General features: G+C 45.8%; 1 protein-coding gene across 1 annotated transcript in view; it reads left to right on the top strand.

The window, feature by feature from the left end:
• Positions 1-16,739, top strand: part of adcyap1r1a (adenylate cyclase activating polypeptide 1a (pituitary) receptor type I) — a gene marked incomplete at its 3' end in the record, with an annotated part of 56,244 nt that overhangs the window by 8,231 nt on the left and 31,274 nt on the right. Inside the window, exon 2 of the mRNA XM_083782205.1 lies at positions 7,593-7,689. Coding sequence (XP_083638331.1) covers positions 7,593-7,689 — 97 coding nt within the window. The remainder of the gene's footprint in view (positions 1-7,592; positions 7,690-16,739) is intronic.

The raw sequence follows: 16,739 nt of genomic DNA on the forward strand, positions 1-16,739 counted from the left end.
GGTAAATTTCTTTAACTGAAGTGACATTTAAATACCATGCTGTGATTTGCGTATAATACTCTTGTGCTGCCCTCTGTGGAACACTTCTACATACCGATGATTTATGAATGTGATTCAGATGAGGAAAATGGTCTGGTCTTTGACTCTTTCTATAGCTCCTTCATCCAAAGAGCTTTACACTGCGACACACACACACACACACACACACACACACACACACACACACACACACACACGCAGGCACAGGAGCAATTACGGGTGTCTCGTTTGGTCATTGTCGGAAGGTGTTGACAACATGAGTATCGGCCAATTATGCAGCCGATGTGTCACGATTTTTCACCATTTTCAATTCTCCCAACATATCAAACATAAAATAATAATTGCAGATATAAGCTCAGAACATGTTGGTTATTGCAATTGTTTTAGCACTTTTTAACAGAACATCGTCCGAAGGCTCTAGTCAGGCTCTAGTCAAACCCATGTCTGGTCTAGTATAACCATAGACTGTAAAAAATATGGACAAAGCGTTCTCCGGGTCTAACATGAACGTAAAATGAAGCCTGAAATCGCTTCATTGTAAATCGCCATCTTTCTAGATCCTTTTGGTACCAGCTGGCCATTGGCTGGCTCCGTTTTGGACCAGCTGGCCATTGGCTGCCCAGACAACGAGGCGGGACTTCCCCCCCTTCTTCTCCGTTGGTTTTTATTTTGACTCGAGTGGGAGGGGAATCCCGATCATAGACTGTAACGGTAGCCACGCCCCTCAGAACATACGCGATGTTTTTTTTTCTTTATGGTCATTTTTTTAATTAATGGGACCATAATTTTCCAAAAATAATATTATGACATTAGAAATGAGACTTTAAACTAGTGACTGGAAGAAGAAAGTATTCATGACCATGTTTATTAAGGTAATACAGTCTAGGTGAAGTTGGGCCAAAATACATGGGCCTCTATGGAGCTATGGGGCTTTTTGGGTCCAGCCCAGCGCCACAACAGGCCATTATATGAACTACCGATTTCAAATGAGGCTTCACGAAATATCTGGCTGACTGCCCCCCTGAGTATAACCCATTCTGACCTGAGATCAGATTCTAAAAATGTCTGTTTGAAAATAACAGTTTTCTGAAAAAGCTATGTTTCTATGTCAGTCGTTCTTCAATTTTTCAAAAATAGCAGACCTACAAGCTCGTAGCGCGCCACTCGGTGGCGCGCTATGAGCTTGTAGATCTGCTATTTTTCAATAGCTAAAGCATAACGTAATGCTAACACCAAAACGGGTTCCCGATTAAAATGGGATAAACTAGGAGAGATGATGGTTGTGAACGTACAGTAGAACCATGACATACTGTGTCTCGTGGTCATGTAACCATAACAGCTGTTGCCCTGTCGTGTGCACTCTTCTGATATCGGTCTCGTGTTAGTCAGTGAGCTGCCCCACGCAGTGCTGTTGCTGATCACATCTCCAGACGTGAGTGCTGTAACGATGACTTGCATTTTTATAGCGCTTTTCCAAGTGCTCAAAACGCTTTACGATAGTCCATACATTGGGAGCTGAAGCGGCGAACAGTCGACCCCAGCGTCCTCACTTCGCACACCAATGTCGGCAAGCTACAGTAACACCGACCGACTCATTGGAGGCAATGTGGGGTTCAGTGTCTTGCCCCGAGGACACTTCGACATGTGGACAGGGGGAGGCGCCGGGATTCCGACCCACGGATCATTGGGCGACCTGCTCTACCTCCTAACAACGCTTCGGTCGTGTATAGTACTACCTTTTGGTACTTGAAATATATTTTGGTGCCAATACTTTCGTCCTTTTACTTTTGATTTACCAGGCTTTTTATCCCATTTTGGGGGCGGGAACCCCTTTTGGTGTTAGCATCATGTTATGCTTTAGCTATTGAAAAATAGCAGACCTACAAGCTCGTAGCGCGCCACCGAGTGGCGCGCTACGAGCTTGTAGGTCTGCTATTTTTTGAAAAATCGAAGAATGACTGACATAGAAACATAGCTTTTTCAGAAAACTGTCAGGATGTAGAAGACGTTTTTAGAATCTGACCCCAGTCAGAATGGGTTATATATACAGTATCTAAAAAGTTGTACTTTTCCCCATCACTGGGTGTTGTTGTTGTTGTTGTGTTGTTGGTGATGTTATCGGGAGCCGGGTGTGCTCTGCAGACGCCCCACTGTGTTTCCACTGGGTGGCTCTTCAGTGTGGAGTGTGTGTGACAGAGCACAGCTGGAGCGCCGACAGGATGCCAGACACTCCTACAGATATACTGGACTCACTTTTTACTCCCCCCGACCAGCTGCTCACACTTTAGGAATGTGTGTGTGTGTGTGTGTGTGTGTGTGTGTGTGTGTGTGTGTGTGTGTTCGTGCGTCTCACGTGCACTGCACATTGTATGCATTGTGCATATGTTGATACATACTGTACTGTACCGTGCTGTACATGCACGCTCAACTGAACGTAGCATATCGTTGCTGTCGGGCAGAAACCTCCTTAACTTTTTGTGTATTTTCTTTAGTAAATTAACACTCCTCCGTCTTGATCAACACCACAGCGTCACACAAAACAACCCAAAAGTAGCAGATCTACAAGTTCGAAGCGTGGCGCGAAATGACGCGTTCCGAGCTTTGTCGATTTTGCTATTTTTGAATTTTGAATCCTGAAAAGTAACAGTTTTGGACATATGAAGTTTCCACCCGACAGAGACGATTATTATTGGGTTGCTTGATGACGTTTCGTAACCTGCGTGCGCTTGGCAATGAGTGCACCTATGAAAACCTAAACGGACAGCTACGTACTGTAACATGTCATCCAGGCTGCCTTTAGTATAAAAAAAAACAACAAAAGAATAAATTATCGTACTTAAGTTGTACGCGTCTGATCCTGTGCCAGACAGATTTGACCCGTCACTGTACAGCTCTGGCTCTATATAGCTGTTTCTGCCGGCTGCTTATAGCAACATCTCCATCTTCACTGAACACAAAAAGAGCTCTTCCCAACAACGGCTGGTGCTTCTATTATAAACGCAGCGTTTACACAACCATTATGTTACTGTATGCCATTTATCCCATTCTGACCTGAGATCAGATTCATATGAGGTTTCCACTGGACACACACTGGGTCTGATTAACCCATTCTGACCTGAGATCAGATTCTAAAAATGTCAGTCGTTCTTCGATTTTTCAAAAATAGCAGACCTACAAGCTCGTAGCGCGCCACTCGGTGGCGCGCTATGAGCTTGTAGATCTGCTGTTTTTCAATAGCTAAAGCATAACATGATGCATAACATGATGCTAACACCAAAATGGGTTCCCGTTCAAGATTGGGTTATAAGACTAGACCTGTACGTGCCTACTTGAGAGCGATGCAACTCGGGAACCTAATTATACCCGTTGTCAACTTGTCATCATAGCACCCGTCTGTCTGTGTCCCACACGGAGATCTCTGTATCTGCCTGGGTCTGAAGAGGGCAAATTGACTGACTGGAACGCGTGTGTGTGTGGAATATGAAGTCGGTGGGCCAAGCGGTTCTCGAGTTATGTGCATTACAACCGTACACACGCGCGCACGCACACACACACCCAAACGCACGCAGACAGAACTATTTTAGTACAAAAATCCTACGGGAGCTGTTTGTTTGTTTTTGTGTGCCTCGTACCACACTAATACCTTTGGTTGCTTTGTAGGCCAGCATCAGTGTTTTGTACTCGATCCATACGAGGGAGCGGAGAAGGGAGGAGACGTGATCATTTTGGCTGGTGTGCACCGTGTGTATTCGGGGGAATCCCTCGGTGGTGGTGTGACGATCCATGGAGGCCCGCCGCATGCTCATATCAGTGGACACCGATAGAGGGCTCACAGACCTGGACAACATTTAGCTCTGGTCCATAGCTCTAATGCGTTTCATTTAGAGCTATGTTACTCTCAACTTCCGCCGCTCGCATGAATGCAGACCAGCCTCTACTCTTTGGTGTAAATAAAAATAACATTTTTGCTACTCACCAAAACAAAGGCGAGTTGTGTCATTAGAAAGCCTACTTTCCTTAGCCCCCCACCACACGTATAAACGGTACTTTTGGGGCAAAAAATATTTTTAGTTACTCTGCTGCGCCCTCTACTGATATTGCCCAGAGAACTGCCTCATAGAGAATATTTTTCCTCCGGTGAAAAATAAATCCCTTTCTGGCCAAAAAGTACTGTTTATACGTGTGAGCTCAGAGTGCGTCCACTAAGGAAAGTAGGCTTTCTAATGACACAACCCGCCTTTGTTTTGGTGAGTAGCTAAAACGCTCTTTTTATTTACGCCAAAGAGGAGAGGCTGGTCTGATTTCGATTTGAGATTTAAAACTGAAAGTCCCATAGCCTTATACTGCGCAGGGCAGAATCGTAGAAGCAGTAGAAGGCTATGGACCAGAGCTAGACAACATTATATACAGTACATGCTACAGGCAGTGCTGGACAGTAACAAAGCATGTTTACTGGAGTACCGTACTCGAGAGGACATTTCTCATTATCTGCACTTCAATTGAGTATTCCTTCCACTATGTTTCAACGAGCAGGGGGTGCACTGAAGCTGTGCTTCACGCTGCAGAAACGGGAGATAGGCTTGCTGACCAAATGGGCCATATCCAGGGCCGGATTAAAACCTCTGAGGGCCCCTGGGCACTGAAGCTCGAAGGCCCCGCGCGCAACATTTCTGCTGTTTTTTGGAGCCGTTTTGAGGCGGTTTTATGCCGTTATATTGGCCTATTTCCGGTCGCCTACCCCCCCCCCCCCCCAGAGTGACAGCCAATCTAGCACATTGTTGCTGCTTTACACACACAATTTGCACTTTTCAGCTGCCCTTCTCACCAACAAATGCAACAATAAAACACTAATCTTTTAGACACCATTTATTTCATTCGGATTAGCAGGGACATTTTCTGTGAAAATGTATCTCAGTAGGCTGCATTCTGTATGGTTGTTCACTGCTAACAGCAACGGCTGTCAACTGACTACGTGGCTGGTTAAAACTGAGGTTAGGGGACTTAACGTGGCTGGTTAAAACTGATATGAGGTTAGGGGACTTAACGTGGCTGGTTAAAACTGAGGTTAGGGGACTTAACGTGGCCGGTTAAAACTCATATGAGGTTAGGGGACTTAATGTGGCTGGTTAAAACTGATATGAGGTTAGGGGACTTAACGTGGCCGGTTAAAACTTATATGAGGTTAGGGGACTTATGTGGCTGGTTAAAACTGAGGTTAGGGGACTTGACGTGGCCGGTTAAAACTGATATGAGGTTAGGGGACTTAATGTGGCCGGTTAAGACTGATATGAGGTTAGGGGACTTAATGTGGCCGGTTAAGACTGATATGAGGTTAGGGGACTTAATGTGGCTGGTTAAGACTGATATGAGGTTAGGGGACTTAACGTGGCCGGTTAAAACTTATATGAGGTTAGGGGACTTATGTGGCTGGTTAAAACTGAGGTTAGGGGACTTGACGTGGCCGGTTAAAACTGATATGAGGTTAGGGGACTTAATGTGGCCGGTTAAGACTGATATGAGGTTAGGGGACTTAATGTGGCCGGTTAAGACTGATATGAGGTTAGGGGACTTAATGTGGCTGGTTAAGACTGATATGAGGTTAGGGGACTTACGTGGCCGGTTAAAACTGATATGAGGTTATGGGACTTAACGTGGCTGGTTAAAACTGATATGAGGTTAGGGGACTTAACGTGGCTGGTTAAAACTGATATGAGGTTAGGGGACTTAACGTGGCTGGTTAAAACTGATATGAGGTTAGGGGACTTAACGTGGCTGGTTAAGACTGATATGAGGTTAGGGGACTTAACGTGGCTGGTTAAAACTGATATGAGGTTAGGGGACTTAATGTGGCTGGTTAAAACTGATATGAGGTTAGGGGACTTAATGTGGCCGGTTAAGACTGATATGAGGTTAGGGGACTTAATGTGGCTGGTTAAAACTGATATGAGGTTAGGGGACTTAATGTGGCCGGTTAAGACTGATATGAGGTTAGGGGACTTAACGTGGCTGGTTAAAACTGATAGGAGGTTAGGGGACTTGACGTGGCCGGTTAAAACTGATATGAGGTTAGGGGACTTAACGTGGCTGGTTAAGACTGATATGAGGTTAGGGGACTTGTTGATAGAAAACACTGATAAATATTGAAAGCACAGAGACCTCTCTGTGAAAATGTGCTATTTAAATAACATATGCTTACTTACAGAACACCATTCTGCACCGTGGAATATATCTACATGTATTTATCATAATATGCTAATTTATCTATAAATGTGTACAAACATTTAACACTTTATTTCAGACCAAAGTCTGACGTAATTTACGCATCTACTACCTGGGCCATGTTTCTTCTCCCCCCCCCATTCTGATTTCCCATAGACGTGTTTAATATTGAAAAACAGCAGATCTACAAGCTTGTAGGTCTGCTGTTTTTGAAAAATCGAAGAACGACTGACATGGAAACATAGCTTTTTCATAAAACTGTCAGGATGTAGAAGACAAAATGGGTTAATATTGTGGCATCTAAGTCCATAGACTCCAATGCATTCCGTAAACTTCCGGTTTATCCCCTTTCAGTTTGTAAATACATCAAAGATGCGATAATAATCCTATTCTTTTTTAATGGATATAAAGCCTTGGCCTGGATGAGAGGTCGTCCCCAACCTTCTTAGAGAGTTAGAGTGTTTCGACACTTAACCACAACACTCTCCAGTTGGCGTCTCGGCAGTGATTGGGCCAAATCACTGCCCCGGCTCTCATCCAGGCTTCCAGCTATTGTCCTTCAATAGAAGTCTATGTAGGAGAGCCGCCATTGGACTGAATGAAGCCCCATGAAGTGAACGGAGTTGTCGTCACTCTGTCTTACTCTATATGGCTCTGCTAAGAACTAGCCTGGGTTAACGGATGACATTTCATTCCACTCTGAAAGTAATGGAATGTGATTTCAAGGGGGAGTGACTAACCAGGCTATAATAAACAATTAAAACTAGTTAGCCCGGCGGTTGGACTCATATGGCAGCATGGCGGTGATAAAATGCTGTTGTTGTTGGTGTTTTACCACCGCCAAATAAATTTCATTTTTGCCAGAAACAGAACAGTATCAAATATGAGTGACTGACTATCGTAAGCCAACTCCCTGACAATGGCTCCGGTACGATTAGTTTCAATGTTGGACCACAATGCTTATATGAGACGATTCGAAAGATGACTCAATGTTCAGTTCAGTTCAGTTCAGACTTTATTGTCACAACACATTACATTATGTTTCTCCATATAGAGTAAAACGTCTGTGACCCAGCAGGGTATGAGCGAGTGATGTCAGGACTATACTTCTCTATACTCTATGAAGGCGCAATAGCAGATCTACAAGCTCACAGAATACATTATAGAGCTTTACTGCTTAAATTACTTCAGAGAGTACAGTAACTAAAGTGTGTGTGTGTGTGTGTGTGTGTGTGTGTGTGTGTGTGTGTGTGTGTGTGTGTGTGTGTGTGTGTGTGTGTGTGTGTGTGTGTGTGTGTGTGTGTGTGTGTGTGTGTGTGTGTGTGTGTAAACAGGTGGCCCCCGAGTCGGACCACTGCGTCATCAAGCGTGAACATGAGAAATGCATGGAGAGGATCACACTGCACGAGTCCACCAATGAGGACGAACTGGGTAAGTGCATTCCCCGTGCATGTCATGGTCTGGCTCTCTCTCTCTAACTGTCCATGTCTCTCTTTCTGTATCTCTCTACCTAAACTAAATAAATGATAATGATAATAATGATGACTAAAACTATGACTAAATATACTGACAATGTCGTCAACAAATGAAAACTAGACTGAAATGTTAGGAAAGGACGTTCGTGCGCTCGTTCATGTGTGCGCACTACACTAACCTGTTTTAAAAGAGGAAAAAGCAGTCATTGAGTTCAGCTCATTTTTCACGGAGGGAACTTTAAAGGTCACAGCTGCAGCCTTCCTCGTACACAGTGCAATGGTCCTTTTAGCGTGGCTCTTTTGTAAGCGTTTTGTCAATTTTCAATCACTAGTCTAAAGCTCCCGCAGTAAATACGAGAATGAGTGCCATTCATAATTTATTTGCAAAGATAGTTTTCCTTCAGTAAACACTCAGTTCTATTCACACTTTAGAGAGCCGGTTATTGGACATTTATATTTAATTGCGAGCCAAGAAGTCCCCTCACTCTGTAAACACTGTAAAGGTCTTTTCAGACAGGAAGCGTGTGACACAGACGTTTCAACGGCAGGTCTGCTCGTGAGTAACGCCAGTGGAACTAGATGAAGTGCCCCTCGGGGCACAGGTGTCCACCAGGTCAGGTTGTGGCCTCCTGGTGGCGCTATAACCTCGGGGCACAGGTGTCCACCAGGTCAGGTTTTGGCCTCCTGGTGGCGCTATAACCTCGGGGCACAGGTGTCCACCAGGGCAGGTCAGGTTGTGGCCTCCTGGTGGCGCTATAATAGGCCAATGTGAAAATGGTGCCATTTCTTTCTTACGCCTTCCGACTCGAACACATAACTATAGATAGTGTGTAATGATTTGTGTGTAATGATTTGCGGGATCTTTGGACAGAATCTGGAGGAGTAATATAAGAAATTAATGTTTTTCAAAAGTCGGCCTCCTGGTGGCGCTATAAGAGGCCTTCTGGAAAATGTCATCGTTGGCATCCAGGGAGTGTGTACAGCAAAATGTGGCATCGACCGGGTTAACGGTGCCGGAGATTAGCTGTACACTGACGGACGGACGGACGGACACACACATGGAGTGCAAAACATACTCTCTCCCCATGCCTTCGGCCTGGTGGAGACAAAAATAAATAGCTCAGCACAATCCACGTCTATTCAGTCGCGGCCGTGTGCAGGAAACGAGCATGCGTGTGACAATCTGAAAGGACTTTTAAGCAGCGGGTTTGTTTATTATGTTTCTGTTCAGTCCATGTGGTCACGCACGCACGCACACACAGACACCTTCCCTGGCTCCTCAATTGATCCTCCTTATCTCTCCCTCTCCGCCCCTTTAGAAGGAGCTGACAGCAAATCGTTGGCGAGGAAATAAAACCGTCGGGTTTGCAGAAATCCGACTGAGGGAGAGAGAGAGCGAATGCAGGAAAGGCAGAAAAGGCGGAATTAAAAGTGATGGAAAAAAGGCACATCGAGGAATATAGGGAAATGGATGCCTCCACCCAGTTAGGGAGTTGGGGGCAGGAGAGGGACTGTGGTTCTGGGAAGAGATTGCTGATAACCGCAGATAAGTAATAAATGGTAAATGGTAAATGGTGCATTTATATAGCGCCTTTATCCAAGGCGCTTTACAGAGATTGTGCATTACATTCACCCATTCACACACACATTCATACACCGATGGCAGCGGAAACCATGCAAGGCACCAACTAGCACATCGGGAGCAATTAGGGGTTCAGTGTCTTGCTCAAGGACACTTCGACAGTAACTCTGGGGGAGCCCGGGTTCGAACTGGCAACCTTACGGTTACCATCCAGGCACTCCCCTGAGCCACCACCGCCCCATATCAAGTAATATCAATACTGCAATGTAAAAATACTTGTAGATCAACTCTTTCCGCTCTGAAGAGGTGGGTTTTCAGACTACAGAACACCTGTACATCTTTCATCCCTCTGCCACTAAGCCCAAAGTACCGTCGTACAATATGATGGTATCGTCATCATACGGTATGAAATTATTCATATCATGAAAAGAAGGGCTCGCAAATGATCTATGAAATGCCACTCTATATGTTAGAGGAGCATTGCATTGTGGAAGAAGGCTGCAGCAGTGACCTTTTAAAGTCTCTCAATCAAAAAGTGGGTCCTCCACTGCCTAGTGGTGGGGGGGGGGGCTGCAATGCACTTCCTGGTTGCCCACGAGGTTTATTAAATCAGGTTAGGAAGCGAAGACTCTATGCATGCATAGCCTTCGTTGTCATCATAGGTGTCTTTCACACCTCTGAGTGTGACTACCGGTAGTCTTTGTTTGATGAGCTCTGACTGGGACCAGAAGGAAAACAACTAGCATAAACACAACAGTTTTTACAAAATCTCATTGCTTATATACATCTTTCTTTGAGATTTACATCAGACAATTAAAAATGGAAGTGGAAGGAACACGTTATTCCGACCAGTTCCTTTCCCCTCCATCAGTCGCCCAGGGGGAGGTAGTTTTAGAGACCAGGATTACTGCATGTTTTTTGTGAGGGTACCTACCCTAGGGGACATGGGGAGAACATGCAAACTCCACACAGAAAGGCCCTTTCGCCAACCCCACCTCGGGTATGTGCACTGATGACGCGGAGGAGGGAACAAGCGCCCACAGCGGGAATCGAACCCAGGACCTTCTAGCTGTGAGGCGACAGCACTACCAACTGTGCCACCGTGCCCCCATCACATTTCATAATTGAAAATCAGTGACGCGGTCAGGGGGAACCTCTTCCAGGAACGGCAGGTCTTTCGGCTGGACGTCCTGGCGAGCGCCTGCTGGCTCTCCTCCAGTCCGGAGCTTTCCGGAAGACGATGACATCACGGTTTTGTTCTCTTTGCTCCGTCGTTGAACTCTCAATAAACATGATGGATGGACGGATGCGGCCGCCCTCCTTTTCGGCAGGCGTGTGTTGTCATGATGAGCCAGAGAGAACTCCGCTCCAGCAGACTGAAGCCCAATCTCGCTGGAAAACCATATTTCATTCACTCTGGTCCTAGAACGTCACCGACGACCACGCCTGATCAGATCAGTTTTAATGAAAAGGGATTCCAATGTGTGTGTTCCGGTGTGTGTGTGTGTGTGTGTGTGTGTGTGTGTGTGTGTGTGTGTGTGTGTGTGTGTGTGTGTGTGTGTGTGTGTGTGTGTGTGTGTGTGTGTGTGTGTGTGTGTGTGTGTGTGTGTGTGTGTGTGTGTGTGCGTGCGTGCACACTGCTCGGTCCATTTATCTTGTAAATGTCTGTTGAGTCACCGGGGAATGAATTTGTACTTCCATTCATTTATCACAACAAGCTATTTGGGGCATGTTTTCTGTCTTCTTATCTCAGACGCTTTGTGTATACTTTGTGACCCCCATGTCTGTGACCGCATCGGTGCAATGTTTAACTGGATGAGTCACAGAGCCCCTCTAACCCTTGAAATGTTAGAGAAATGTTAGACGGAGAAGAGAGGTCGCACAGCTCGTAGTCACCGATGCAAGTATACTTTATTTTAGAGTGCCAACGTTTCGACCAAAACAAATGCCTTCTTCAGGGTATGACGGGAATAGAAAAGCTGTGGAGTAAAACATGTAGAGTGTCCACAGGGAGTGTCCTCAATCTAGTCAAAAGTAGGTAATTGGTTGCTATTGGCAAATATATTATGAATATATACAACAACAGTACAAAAAATACCATCAAGATTGCAACAAGTAAGTCAATACAAAATATTAAAGGACCACTTCACCACTTTTCAACCTATCTTCATATAATAGGTCCTCACTAATAATAATGAAAAGATGGCGCAATTCTTTTCTATTCAGTCTGTGTCTCATAGGAGGGCTGTGGGCAGTTCAGAAACCGTCTTCCAGTTACATCATCGATGGGGAATACAAGCTAATAAAAAACTGCAGGCTTTCTAGTCCTGAAAAGTTGCAATGCGAAAATGGAAGCCATCGTTCTCACGATAATGAAAATCTAAACATTTTTGTAAAAAAGATCTTGTTTAAAAAAAAATCTGTAGTAGAAAATAATCGTGCCATTTTGTCATGATTATTAGTGAGGACCTATTATATGAAGATAGGTTGAAAAGTGGTGAAGTGGTCCTTTAATATACACATACATATATAATTTTCACAAAACACATTAAACGAAGGAAGGTTTAAAATACAGGTCCAATGGCCCGGACGGTCAGCTCAACCGTCTGGGCACCTAGGCTGCTGAGCCAGCCTGACGGTCAGCTCAACCGTCTGGGCACCTAGGCTGCTGAGCCAGCCTGACGGTCAGCTCAACCGTCTGGACACCTAGGCTGCCGAGCCAGCCTGACGGTCAGCTCAACCATCTGGGCACCTAGGCTGCTGAGCCAGCCTGACGGTCAGCTCAACCATCTGGGCACCTAGGCTGCTGAGCCAGCCTGACGGTCAGCTCAACCATCTGGGCACCTAGGCTGCTGAGCCAGCCTGACGGTTAGCTCAACCGTCTGGGCACCTAGGCTGCCGAGCCAGCCTGACGGTTAGCTCAACCATCTGGACACCTAGGCTGCTGAGCCAGCCTGACGGTTAGCTCAACCGTCTGGGCACCTAGGCTGCCGAGCCAGCCTGACGGTTAGCTCAACCGTCTGGGCACCTAGGCTGCCGAGCCAGCCTGACGGTCAGCTCAACCGTCTGGGCACCTAGGCTGCTGAGCCAGCCTGACGGTCAGCTCAACCGTCTGGGCACCTAGGCTGCTGAGCCAGCCTGACGGTCAGCTCAACCGTCTGGGCACCTAGGCTGCTGAGCCAGCCTGACGGTCAGCTCAACCGTCTGGGCACCTAGGCTGCTGAGCCAGCCTGACGGTCAGCTCAACCGTCTGGGCACCTAGGCTGCCGCGCCAGCCTGACGGTCAGCTCAACCGTCTGGGCACCTAGGCTGCTGAGCCAGCCTGACGGTCAGCTCAACCGTCTGGGCACCTAGGCTGCTGAGCCAGCCTGACGGTCAGCTCAACCGTCTGGGCACCTAGGCTGCTGAGCCAGCCTGACGGTCAGCTCAACCGTCTGGGCACCTAGGCTGCTGAGCCAGCCTGACGGTCAGCTCAACCGTCTGGGCACCTAGGCTGCCGCGCCAGCCTGACGGTCAGCTCAACCGTCTGGGCACCTAGGCTGCTGAGCCAGCCTGACGGTCAGCTCTACCGTCTGTACACCTAGGCTGCCGAGCCAGCCTGACGGTCAGCTCAACCGTCTGGGCACCTAGGCTGCTGAGCCAGCCTGACGGTCAGCTCAACCGTCTGGGCACCTAGGCTGCTGAGCCAGCCTGACGGTCAGCTCAACCGTCTGGGCACCTAGGCTGCCGAGCCAGCCTGACGGCGTGGTGCGGGTTCGACTCCCGATCCTGACGGCCTTAGCCGTGTGTCTCTCCGTGTGCAACTCTGTGTGCAACTCCCCCCCCCCCCTCCTCTCCTATCTCTCTCTCTCTCTCTCTCTCTCTCTCTCTCTCTCTCTCTCTCTCTCTTAGCAGGCAACAGTGCAGCACTAATACTATCTCTCTCTCTCTCTGTTTCTGGCACAACAGCGCCCCTACTGGTACTCATAGTCGTATACTGGTGCTCATGGCCACATAGGTGAACCTTGGAGCGGTTGCACCACTCAAAAATACAGGTCCAAAAACAGCAACGATAAATCTCCTGGTTACAGGACCATAGGGGGAGGACAAAAAGACAACAGAGGGAGAGAGAGAGAGAGAGAAATGTTAGAGCCGTACTTTACCCACTGAGCTAACACAGGAGGACACATGGTGTCATATAGCTGTAGATATTGGCCGGAAACCTTGGGCTATATCTTGCGCCAAGATATCCCTATAACTTATTTGCCATTTCTAATATATATTTTTTAATATGTTTTATCCCACAATTTTGTAACCCATTTTTCACCCCTGTGTCAATCATCTAATGTGATCCTGGGCTCTCCACACTCTCTGCCAACCTAGTCCCCATATACGTATGGGGGACATGGGGAGAGCAACGGACTTGAACTCATGCTTCCTTCATGCCTGAGTGTCCAAGTTGCTCCTTTTACTATTTATAAAAAACCTTTTAAAATAGCTCAAATTGCTGATCTACAAGCTCACAATGTGTAGATGTAGATCGGGCTAGTTGAACTATTTTAAAATTATTTTCAAAATAGTAAAAAATTGCAAATAAGTTTAGGGATAAGGGATAAGGGTGGCGCAAACCATTTATTTTCAGGAAATCATGAAAAGAATTTGCGTTCCAATGGATCCAACGATGTGCCATTTGAGACCTTCACATGTCCTGCCATCGGCACTTCAATAGATTGTCATTGTCAGAAACAGACAATTGTCAGTGAGAAAGGGGGGATATTTGACAAGGTGTTATAATAAGGAACTCATATCTATTCAGAGAATCTGAATAGAATGAATGAACATATGTTCATATCTATTCAGATTCTCTGAATAGATATGAGTTCCTCTGCTGGACACTTATTTTCAGTAGCAAAACAGTAGAATTAGCATTAGGGCTAAACAGTGAATAAAACCCTGCAGGGAAAACATGCATTTTCAGAAACCCTTCAGGAAAGCGTGAAGAGTTGGAACACCTGTAGTTATTATTTAGTCTTTTGTTAATACTTTTCTATATTATCCCATTAACCCATTCTGACCGGGCACCCATTTTGGTGTCAGCATCATGTCATGCTTTAGCTATTTAAAAATAGCAGATCTACAAGCTCATAGCACGCCACCGAGTGGCGCGCTACGAGCTTGTAGGTCTGCTATTTTTTTTTTATCGAAGAACGACTGACATTTTTAGAATCTGACCTCGGGTCAGAACGGGTTAATCAGACCAGTGTGGGTCCAGTGGAAACCTCGTATGAATCTGATCTCAGGTCAGAATGGGTACATTCCATCCGTAGGACGTCTTGGAACGTCCTAGGGAATCCAATGGAGGGAGCATTGGACATGTGTACACGTCCTAGCGCATCATCAATGGTACCGGGCGAGAGAAGAATATTCTGATTTTTTTCCTTTAAAAAAATATGTTAGTCAGACTCTCGGCCACCGTACTTCACGCTCTAGTCTACGGCCATGTTAGCTTCCCGTTGACTTAGCCGTTAGCGCGGCAGAAAGAATGCCTCGTCTCTCCTAATCCAGGGCGCTCTCCGTGGTTTTGATCATTTCTGCTCCTCATCCGCCTCTCGTTCAAAATATGAATGCTTTTTGGATCATATATCGTATAAATTAAAACGATAGCAATGTAAGCTAGCAAAATAAAGCAAACTATTTCTCCGTTTTCTTCCCCGGATTGTTTCCGGGGGGGGGGTTTCAGACTTCAGAGTAAAAGCGGCCATGTCTTTCCGGCGCCCGAGAGCTCCTATTTTGAAGGAACCCAAGTGAACCCAAGGAACCCAAGTGGTTAGATGCGTTCCAGGGCTATTAACATTTCAAGGGTTAGAGGGGCTCTGTGACTCAGCGAGTTAAGCATTGAACCGATGCTGTAACAGATAGGGGGTCATATACTACACATACAGTACAGTACTTCCACAACGCACTTAACCCGTTGAGACTTCACCTCGTGATTCTACATGACTTCTAAATCCTAACAGTTTTTCAATTTCATGCCAAGGACCCCCACAGTTCTAATGTATTTGGCCGCCGACCCCCATCTTTGCACCCATCTAAAACGTATAGTTTACGTATGAACTCGGGGAACCTATTGTACTGCAGGATCCTCTGTGTGTGCTAGACAGTGATGCAGACGCACTGCTTTATTAAGCTGGTTACCCCTCCGTCTCAGTGCATCTCATTTGGCTCCTATTTGCCCTTTAAAAGGTAATTGGCTTCGTGTCCAGCTCGCCAGACAGAACAAAAGCTGATTAGGGGCCACGGAGTCAGGTCTCCGTACACGCACGCGCACACACACACATGCACACGCACACACACACACACACACACACACGACTTGTATACCTACCTCTGCAGCACCATCAAATTGCCCAAGCATAAACAGTGCAGTAAAGACAGACGGACAGAGAGCGAGACTGACAGACGGGGAAGACACAGTGAATAGAGTTCATAGAGTTGTCTTAGACACAGTGAATAGAGTTCATAGAGTTGTCTTAGACACAGTGAATAGAGTTCATAGAGTTGTCTTAGACACAGTGAATAGAGTTCATAGAGTTGTCTTAGACACAGTGAATAGAGTTCATAGAGTTGTCTTAGACACAGTGAATAGAGTTCATAGAGTTGTCTTAGACACAGTGAATAGAGTCCATAGAGTTGTCTTAGACACAGTGAATAGAGTTCATAGAGTTGTCTTAGACACAGTGAATAGAGTCCATAGAGTTGTCTTAGACACAGTGAATAGAGTTCATAGAGTTGTCTTAGACACAGTGAATAGAGTTCATAGAGTTGTCTTAGACACAGGGAATAGAGTTCATAGAGTTGTCTTAGACAGTGAATAGAGTTCATAGAGTTGTCTTAGACACAGTGAATAGAGTTCATAGAGTTGTCTTAGACACAGTGAATAGAGTTGTCTTAGACACAGTGAATAGAGTTCATAGAGTTGTCTTAGACACAGTGAATAGAGTTCATAGAGTTGTCTTAGACACAGTGAATAGAGTTCATAGAGTTGTCTTAGACACAGTGAATAGAGTCCATAGAGTTGTCTTAGACACAGTGAATAGAGTTCATAGAGTTGTCTTAGACACAGTGAATAGAGTTCATAGAGTTGTCTTAGACACAGTGAATAGAGTTCATAGAGTTGTCTTAGACACAGTGAATAGAGTTCATAGAGTTGTCTTAGACACAGTGAATAGAGTTCATAGAGTTGTCTTAGACACAGTGAATAGAGTTCATAGAGTTGTCTTAGACACAGTGAATAGAGTTCATAGAGTTGTCTTAGACACAGTGAATAGAGTTCATAGAGTTGTCTTAGACACAGTGAATAGAGTGAATAGAGTTGTCTTAGACACAGTGAATAGAGTTCATAGAGTTGTCTTAGACACAGTGAATAGAGTTCATAGAGTTGTCTT

Source organism: Protomyctophum parallelum (assembly GCF_964188405.1).
Source record: "Protomyctophum parallelum genome assembly, chromosome: 14".
Classification (NCBI taxonomy): domain Eukaryota; kingdom Metazoa; phylum Chordata; class Actinopteri; order Myctophiformes; family Myctophidae; genus Protomyctophum; species Protomyctophum parallelum.